Here is a 9872-nt window from a genome sequence, read left to right on the forward strand (position 1 = left end):
AGATTTAATGACCCAGATAACCATGATGGTGTGATCACTTGCCTAGAGCCAGACATCCTGGAATGCAAAGTCAAGTAAGTCTTAGGAAGCATGACTATAAACAAAGCTTGTGGAGGTGATGGAATTCCAGTTGAGCTATTTCAAATCCTAAAAGCTGATGCTGTGAAAGTGCTGCACTCAATATGCCAGCAAATTTGAAAAACTCAGCAGTGGCTACAGCACTGGAAAAGGTCAGTTTTCATTCCAGTCCCAAAGAAAGCCAATGCCATAGAATGCTCAAAGTACTACGCAATTGCACTCATCTCACCTGCTGGCAAAGTAATGTTCAAAATTCTCCAGACTAGGCTTCATGAACCGAGAACTTCCAGATGTTCAAGCTGGATATAGAAAAGACAGAGGAACCAGAGATCAAATTGCCAACATCCATTGGATCATAGAAAAAGCAGAAGTCCAGAAAGGCATCTACTTCTGCTTCATTGACCATGCTAAATAAAGCCTTTGGCTGTGTGGACCACAACAAAATATGGAAAATTCTTCAAGAGATGAGAATACTAAACCACCTAACCTGCCTCCTGAGAAACCTGTATGCAGGTCAAGAAGCAACAGTTAGCACTGGACATGGAACAATGGACTGGTTCCAAATTGGGAAAGGAGTATGTCAAAGCTGTATATTGTCACCTTGCTTATTTAACTTATGTGTAGAGCACATCATGCAAAATGCCGGGCCGGATGAAGTGCAAGCTGGAATCAAGATTGCTGGAAGAAATATCAATAACCTCAGATATGCAGACGACACCACCCTTGTGGCAGAAAGCAAAGAGAAACTAACAAGCCCCTTGATGAAGGTGAAAGAGGAGAGTGAAAAAGTTGGCTTAAAACTCAGCATTGAAAAAATGAAGATCATGGTATCCAATCATGTCAAATACATGGGGAAAAAATGGAAGCAATGAGAGACTTTATTTTGTTGGGCTCCAAAATCACTACAGATGGTGACTGCAGCCATGAAATTAAGAGGCTTGCTCCTTGGAAGAAAAGCTATGACAGACCTAGACAGCATATTAAAAAGCAGAGACATTACTTTGCAGACAAAGGTCTGTCTAGTCAAAGCTAAGGTTTTTCCAGTAGTCATATATGGATGTGAGGAGCTAGACCATAAAGAAAGCTGAGTGCCGAAGAACTGATACTTTTGAACTGTGATGTTGGAGAAGACTCTTGAGTGTCGGCCAGAAGATCAAACCAGTCAATCCTGAAGGAAATCCGTCCTGAATATTCATTGGAAGGACTGATGCTAAAGCTGAAGCTTCAATACTTTTGCCACCTGATGCGAAGAACTGACTCATTGGAAAAGACCCTGATGATGGGAAAGATTGAAGGCAGGAGGAGAAGGGAATGGCAGAGGATGAGATGGTTTGATGGGCATCACTGACTCAATGGACATGAGTTTGAGCAAGCTCCGGGAGATGGTGAAGGACAGGGAAGCTGGTGTTCTGCAGTCCATGGGGTTGCAAAGAGTTGGACATGACTGACTGAACAGCAACAACAAATTCATTCAAAGTTACATTTAGAATGGTTAATTATATTTGAAAATAAATATTCAATTATTTCCAGTAGATCTGAGTAATATGCCTAGTTCTTATTGGTGGTTTTACTTTGCTGATTAAAAGTGATAATGATCTTCCTAATTATATAATCATTTGTTATATGATTATAATAAATCATATTTATTTCTTTCCATTTGGTCTTTTTGTCTCTCAAGAAATACAACTAAAACTGAAGCCACACAGTAGATTTTGGTGTATCACTAGTTATAACCAGAAAGCAACGGATTTATACATGGTATTACTCCAGAAAGTACTACTAACACGTAATGAAATGGTTTGATGAAATGTATATATTTATAAAGTCAAACAAAAACTAAGAAGACTTAGTTACAAATATTTAAATGGGATCTGAGGGAAGAAAACAATGCCTTCATCTGGCAAGTTCTCAGGATTACAGTTCGTAACCCACGAAACTCACTTTAAAACATGTACTGTGAGACTTGCCCTTTATAAGTCTTCTAGTTCCTAGAACTTTAGACTATTGGAACAAGATATGAAATTTTACAGTTCTTCCCAGTCCTGTCTTTGTAGTGCTGTTAGTATAGCGCTTGAACAGGGCAGTGTGCTGTAGTGAAGTGGCTAAGAGGGTGGGCCCTGATAGTTCCTAGCTGTGCTATCTTGGGCTCATTGCTTTGCTGTCTCTTAGCTTCCTAATCTACAAAACAGGAATAACATAGAATGCACCCCCAAAGCTGTGCAAGTTAAGCTGTATAATCACCAAGTGTATGGCACCAAGATAACATTTAACAAAAGTTGGCTATTATTATGTAGACCATCAGTAAATATTAAGTGAAAAAAAAAAGAATGCTGTCAATGATTATTATTTTAACTGTACTTTGTCTTTCTTGGGCTTCCCTGGTAGCTCTTCTGGTAAAGAATCTGCCTGCAATGCAGGAAAGCCTGGTTTGATTCCTGGGTCAGGAAGATCCCCTGGAGAAGGGATAGGCTACCCACTCCAGTATTCCTGGGCTTCCCTGGCGGCTCAGACGGTGAAGAATCTCCCTGTGATGTAGGAGACCCGAGTTTGACTCCTGGGTTGGGAAGATCCCTTGGAGGAGGAAATGGCAATCTACTCTGGTATTCTTGCCAGAAAAATCCCGTGGACAGAGGAGCCTAGTATCTACAGTCCATGGGGTCGGAAAGAGTTGGACATGACTGAGCAACTAAGCACCGTACATCTTTCTTAATTGGGTTCAAATATTACAGATGATTAACCTTTGGTTTTCTTTAAAACATGTTGTTAAGAAATATAATCTTGTTTTCCAGATGCTGTTTTTGCTGGTGCCATGCCTACAATGGCAAGTGTCAAGCTTTCCACTCTTCACCCCATTGTGAATCACCCACATTATGAGGATGCAGACTTGAGGTGGGCAACTGATAGAATACTACAACCAGTCACACCGATGACTTCTACTGACTTATAGGAATAGGGAAAAATTTTATATACACATACACATTCTTTCATCCTCATGTTCATTTTAAAGTTAAAAAGTAATAACAATTCAGAAATTACAACATATACCTGTTAAAGCAACCTTAATAAATTGCTGAAAACTGAAAAAAGAAAAACTGAATTTTGCTCAGAGTAAAAATAGATCACATTTATGACTAGCCTCTGTGTGTTTCTGTGGGTGTGTGTGTTCCAGTGACACTCCTAAGTAGTAGTAACAAGAAGGGAATAGATTTGACTCATGGCCATCATTTGCCAGCCCCCGTTCTAGATTCCACAGCCCCTCTGCCCGATTTAAGAAACCACTCTTGATCTTACTGGTGGCCAATGATTAGCCTTTTTTCACAGGTAAAAAGAGTTTATGAAGTCCACTATGTTAAATGCTTTTATGAAAATTTGGCTTGCTCTTTTGCTAGTTGATTATGGGAACTCTAGTTTCCACTGAAATCTGAAAGTTTTGTTTCCCTTAAGTGACTTTTAAAAATTATTTTAATCATCCTAGTAATTGGATAATCTTTTCCTTTTAATGTGACTTTGGTTTATTGTTAAAGGTAATATTTTAAATTATTTGAAGTTTTATGTTTGGTTTTGAAGATTGGGCATTCTGTATGCTTGAGCTCCTAAGAAAAGTCTAATGTATAATTGATCATTTATTTAGGATTTTATAAAAATTCCCATTTAGAACTAAATCATCTGTCTACCATATTTTGCTAAGCTTTCTGTCTCTCAAGCTTCTGTTAGGGTACTTTCTCTACCTGACCACTACTGTAGATGCCCACTGTCTGATTATTCTATTTACTATATTCAGCTTCAACTCATATGTCTTTCAGACCTTCTGTAAATGAAATTATCTACTGAAATCTGTATTTTCACTATATTTAGCCTCTATCTGAATTTCTCCCAGATTAGTTATTTTATGAATTATGCAGAGCTAATTTTATATTCTGAACTATTATACTGCTACCTGTCTCTAGACTCTAAACTGGCTTATACACTGATAATCACTACCTGCAAAATTCAAATTTCTGTAAGTTTTAGAACATGTAAAATGTAAGTAAAATGTGGAAATTTCTATCCCCAAATAATTCATGCTGTTTGGGGTCATGTTAATCAGTGCTCCACCCAGTAAGCATTGGGGTTTTAATTTGGTAACAAAATTTCTCTAGTCAACTCTATTATCACTTATTTAGAAAGTTTTTTTTAACTTGTTTGAATTTAAAGAGCTCGGACAAAAATAGTTTACTCCGCATATAGTCGAAAATCTGCAAAAGAAGTGAGAGATAAGTTGGTGGAGTTACATGTAAATTACTACATTTTAGAAGAGGCATGGTGTGTTGTGAGAACTAAGTGAGTATGACCCCCTATGCTCTATGATATATGGTATATTTTAAAGCAGTGAATGTTTTACTTCATTACAGCAGTCCTGATGCTTTAAATTTTTTTATTTTAAATTAATTCCATTAAATTGTTATCTTGGCATTTTATTTAAAATTCTTGCATGGAATTATACTATTTAAGCATAATGTAATTTCAGAAATGATAGTATATTTTGCTATCCTAATTCTTTCATTTTAACTTCTGAATGTAGCTTTTTTCCATAATTTTCAAGTTTTTTAAACTTTTATTAGATATCTAAAACACAGATCTGAATTTATAGCAAAGTGAGATACTAGCATTCTGCTACTACAGCTGATTTACATTGGATTTATAAGACACATAAGAAAAGTTTCACATAACTCAGAAGAACATAATAAGAAAATGTTTCTAATTAACAGTTTTAAATTTCTGAATTTTGAATACCTAAAAATACATCAAATTCTGAGATGTGTAATGAATATCTTCAGGCCTTTGTTTAGTCTCCTCGATTTAAAAAGTCCTTAGTTGTATTAATCTTAACATTAAGAATTTTCATTTCTCCTATGAATAATTAGGAATTGGCTATATGGGACTTTTGAAGAGGTAATTTTGGAGATTTTAGTAGCTAATTTTTGTATCTAATTTTAAAATCTAATAAATAATGTATAGGAAGAAGTATTTGAGTACTTGCAAATGTGAGTGGGGACTAAACACTCCAATCAAATGCTAGAGATTGAGAGTGAAGACAAAAGCAAAACCCATTTATGTCCTTCCTTCCAGGAAGATGCATTTTAAGCACAAATGCATGAAAGAAAGGTTGAAGTAGAAAGGATAAAAATGTTACCACTTGAGTAACCATGTGTGTAGCATATGCTAAATATGTATTTTCTAGTGTATTCTAAAAAGGCAACTCTATAGTGTGGAAGGAAGATAAGTACTTACCTAGGCTGATGTTTCAGGGAGAGGATTGACTATAAAAGAGTACCAGGGAACTTGTGGAGGTGATGGAAATTTTCCGTGTTATGATTATGATGGTGCTCACACACCTATACACATTTACCCATGCTTATGAAAATTTACACATAAACTGAGTGAATTTTATTGTACATAAATTATGCCTCAATATAGACTGATATTGTCTGACTTCTTCCCTGTAATGATTCCAGTGCAGGGTTATTCTCTAGTGAGAAATATCTCATTCAGTCCACTCAGAAAGGGAAGAGATGAGGAGAGTAACACTGGCAGAAGAGCTTCTTTTTCCTGCTTTGGACTTTATATGTTTTCATGCTAATTTAATTCAAAATTTAAGTTCAAGAATATGAAGTAGGTAATTCATCAGGAATTAGATTAACTATTAACTTTGCTTCAATTTGTCTCATTCTACTGTAAATGGGTATTATGTTTGGATGGCAGTACTGCTTAGAACATATATTCATTTATATTTCACTTTGAAGGTGGATTTTTAAATATATGTTTCTGAATTACATTGAGCTCTTATTATTTGATTCAATAATATATTGGTTATTTAGTTAACTGGAATATAAAGTATAGCATAATTTCATTTTATTATTAATATCTCTAAATTTTAAACATGTTTTTTGAAATGCACTAAGGTTTTTAATTTATTAAATGTTAGTCTCTAAAAATCTGAGACATTTTATAATTATAGTTCTTCTAGATATGAATGCATTTTTAATATATATATGTGTGCCTATTTTTTCAGGCCTGGTTGCAGTATGCTTGAAATTTGGGATGTGGAAGACCCTTCTAACTCAGCTAACCCTCCCTTATGTAGCGTCTTGCTCAAGGATGCAAGGCCGTACTTCACCACAGTGTTTCAGAATAGTATGTACAGAGTGTTAAAGGTTAATTGAGAAAAGACTGCCCTTTACACTATGGTGCAAAGAGGTGTACAAAAACAATCAATTTAGTTTATTTACATTAATAAAAATCACAAGCCTTAATAAGGGACCCTTAAAAACAAGATAGGAAAAATGATTTAAAGTTTTTCTAATTTCTAAAAGGTAAATTATTTCATTGTTTTCCATTGAATGTCAGCCTTATTAAACTTGTCATATAAATGAATAAATCATTTCATGTTCCATAAATAAATGTTCATCTTAAAGTTTTAAAGAAGAAACGTATATGTAAAAGAACAATGAAATTGAATAAATCAAGAATATATAAGTCCTTTTGTATCCAGCTAGGCGAATTGCTTCTAATTTTCGCTAGTTCTAGGATGTACCAACTCAAACTCTTTAAAACACTTAGAAAAGACTAATGCAGTTTCTGAAATGACACTTCCCTAAGATCCTGCTACTGATCACAACCTCTACTTTTGTGAGGAAATTTGTTTGTAACCATGTGTCTATTAAGGTTGTTTTTGCCTTTAGTAGCCCTCAGGAAAGATCTTTAATAGCTTTTAACAACTATTTTTTTTTTTATTATTTCAAGTTAAGTATTTTTCAAAACAGCTTATTTTGCAATGTTTTCAGTCTTTTTAAATTTATTTATCCAGCCAGATATTTTCCACTGATCAGTTCTCAATTTAAGTTCAACAGATTATTAATCTGTCTTTTAGAATCCAGTGGTTTTTTTTTTTTTCTTTTACTAGCCAAGTAAATTAAAATTGTTATAGTACACAACCAAATTTAGGGCTTAAGCATAATCAGAAAAGAAAACCCAGTTAAATTTATCAAATAAAATTTGAAGAAGCAAAGGCATTTTCATCTTGAAGTCCTGTAGCTCATTGGGCATAGTCATTTTTACCCCAGTCACCATCTTTTTTAATAATATGTTTTAGGTCCTTGTTTAGTTTTGGTTTTGGATGAGGACAGTAATGTTTTATAGATCTCTTCTAGTATAAAACCTACCCAACAGTAATGCTTTGAAAAGTGGTAGTTATCTGGAAAATATGGTTGCCAAGTGGAAAGTTAAACACTCTCTCTGATTGACAGATGTTGCCTATGCCATATCTGTAGTATTTTAACGTGCATCTACTTTAATAATCTTGGAATGTTTGTAATTCCCTTGTTTTTGGCCTTCTCTGTGTTTGAGATAGCAAAATGACTTAATTCCATAGATTAGTTCATTTATAGTAGGTAGAAAATTACATATACAGGAAAACCAATAAATTATTTTTCAACTTTTATTATAGTTGTAAAATATTTTAATACAAGATACAGAACAGCTAAGAATACAACATTGTATTTATATTCACATTTTCAGATACTTTGTTTTGATCTAAGTATGGGGCAAGTAAAGAAGTAAAGGAGATAGAACGCCTAACACAAAAATTGAAATATATTTTGGATGATGCTTTCACAGGAACTATTCTAAAGAAGTTGGTAGAATTTTTCAAGAACTTTATCAGTTAATAAAATATGCAGTACAAGTATATTTACATGGATTTATATATAGGGAATCAATAAAATTATTTTCACCTTTTATAGTTATAAAATATTTTAATACAGGATGCAAAGCCACTAAGAAAGTATTATTTTAGCATTTTCAAATATTTCATTTGGTGTAAATGTGGGATAAAGAAAAGAGCTACAACACCTAAGATTAATGAAATTAAAGCAGCACATTTTGGATGGTATTTTCATAAGCAACATTTAAAAGAAATTGCTAGAATTTAGCAACAAAAATGGATGAGTTGGATTAACTAAAACATATTTCATATAAATGTATTAAAATGAATTTATGTTATTTTCACATGCTATATATGTTTTAAATTAAAAAAGCCCTTGAAGATCGTGGCATGTGTTTTCTGTCTTTCTTCATTCTCTACTAAAACACATTTGGAAATTGAAATCACTCTGATATGAAGGTAGAAATCACGGTTTCCTGACCATGTTTACACTGATAGTTAACCATTTTAAAACAATTCTGTGTAGTCTCACACAAAAGGCAATGGAGGAAATAGTGTGGCTCTGTAACCAGGTGAATCTCAGTGTGAATCCTGGTAACTTTGATTTACTAGGTATATTACCTGCCATCCATCGAAAAGGCATTTACTGAACACTTACTGTATGTCAGGCACTGTTCTTGGCCATGTGGCTTGACTCTGAAAACTTCAGTTTCTTAACACATAAAGGAGACTCACACTACCTACTTGGCAGAGTCATTTTAAGGATTAGTGAGATGATGTGTTACAGCACATACAGGCCCTCGACAGTTGTTAGCCCGTTTACTCTTTCTGCCTTACCCACCAATAACCAGTTCTGTAATACCGTGTTACCTGGTGTGTTGTCTCATTTCAGAATTCAAAATAGTCCTACTTATAAAAAAAATTTATTCTTTACTTGGAGGGAAATAGCTTTACAAGTATTATGATAGTTTCTGCCATACAACAATGCAAATCAGCCACAATTGTACGTGTATCACCTCCCTCTTGAGCCTCCTTCCTGAGCTCCCTCCCATCCCCAACTCTCACCCCGCTAGGTCATTACAGAGTGCCTGGCTGGGCTTCCTGTATTATACAGGAACTTAGCACCAGCTATCCATGTTACACATGGCTGTGCATATATGTCGATGCTACTTTCTCCATTCATCCCACTCTCTCCTCCCCCCACTGTGGCCACAAGTCTGTTCTTTACGTCTGTGTCTCCATTCCTTCCCAGTAAATATACTAATGCAAATAGTCCTACTTTTCTTTAGTGTCAATAAGTAAGAATACTGTACTACTGCTTACTTTTTTAATATAAATTAGGTTATTAGATTTTTGTCTGTGTACATTTTATTATTTATTCTTTGGAAATCTGAAGAAAAATATGCATGAATGCTGTTTGTTGAGTAATGGGTAGATTTTTCCTCAGTGCAAGGAAGCATTTTCCTTAGTTTTCTATGGTCATATTTTTGCACACTTATTTGAAACCATGATAAAAGTGAGTTGTGCACAAGTTCATCAATTCCCTCCACCATCAAGTTTTCAGAAGCTGATATACAGCTTCAGTGAATAATACATGTGTTATATGCTAGTCTTGCTGCTAATAACACTACATAAAAAATCATTGAATATGGGGAGGGAGGAAGGAGGGGGATTCGGGATGGGGAGCACATGTAAATCCATGGCTGATTCATGTCAATGTATGGCAAAAACCACTACAATATTGTAAAGTAATTAGCCTCCAACTAATAAAAATAAATGGAAAAAAAGAAGAAAAAAGTAGGATCGAAAAGGCAAGCACAAGTTTGTTAGAAATAGAACAGTCTATGTTGGGGCTGATTTTCATCTAAGAGAAAGGAATACAGAATGGCAGGGAAACTTTAAGCTCACTATTTTTTTTTTTAATAGATACTGATTATTGTTGACAGAAAGCTATGTTCCTGAAGGAGAAATCTTTATAGCATAGAAAATGTCAAACAGATTTGACAGTTAAATCAGTCTTGAAAGTTTTGCTACAGATGGAATTCTGTTAGAAAGTAGAACTAAGACCAGCAGAAACCAACACAACATTGTA

The 9872-nt window shown here is 34.5% G+C and overlaps 1 protein-coding gene across 1 annotated transcript in view; it reads left to right on the forward strand.

Annotated features, from left to right (window-relative positions):
• Nucleotides 1–6281, forward strand: part of DPY19L2 (dpy-19 like 2) — an 84058-nt gene extending 77777 nt beyond the window's left edge. Inside the window, exons 20-22 of the mRNA XM_061166534.1 lie at nt 2868–2967; nt 4273–4398; nt 6131–6281. Coding sequence (XP_061022517.1) covers nt 2868–2967; nt 4273–4398; nt 6131–6281 — 377 coding nt within the window. The remainder of the gene's footprint in view (nt 1–2867; nt 2968–4272; nt 4399–6130) is intronic.
• The last annotated feature ends 3591 nt before the right edge of the window (nt 6282–9872 follow it).

Source organism: Dama dama, chromosome 18, assembly GCF_033118175.1.
Source record: "Dama dama isolate Ldn47 chromosome 18, ASM3311817v1, whole genome shotgun sequence".
In the NCBI taxonomy this organism is placed as follows: domain Eukaryota; kingdom Metazoa; phylum Chordata; class Mammalia; order Artiodactyla; family Cervidae; genus Dama; species Dama dama.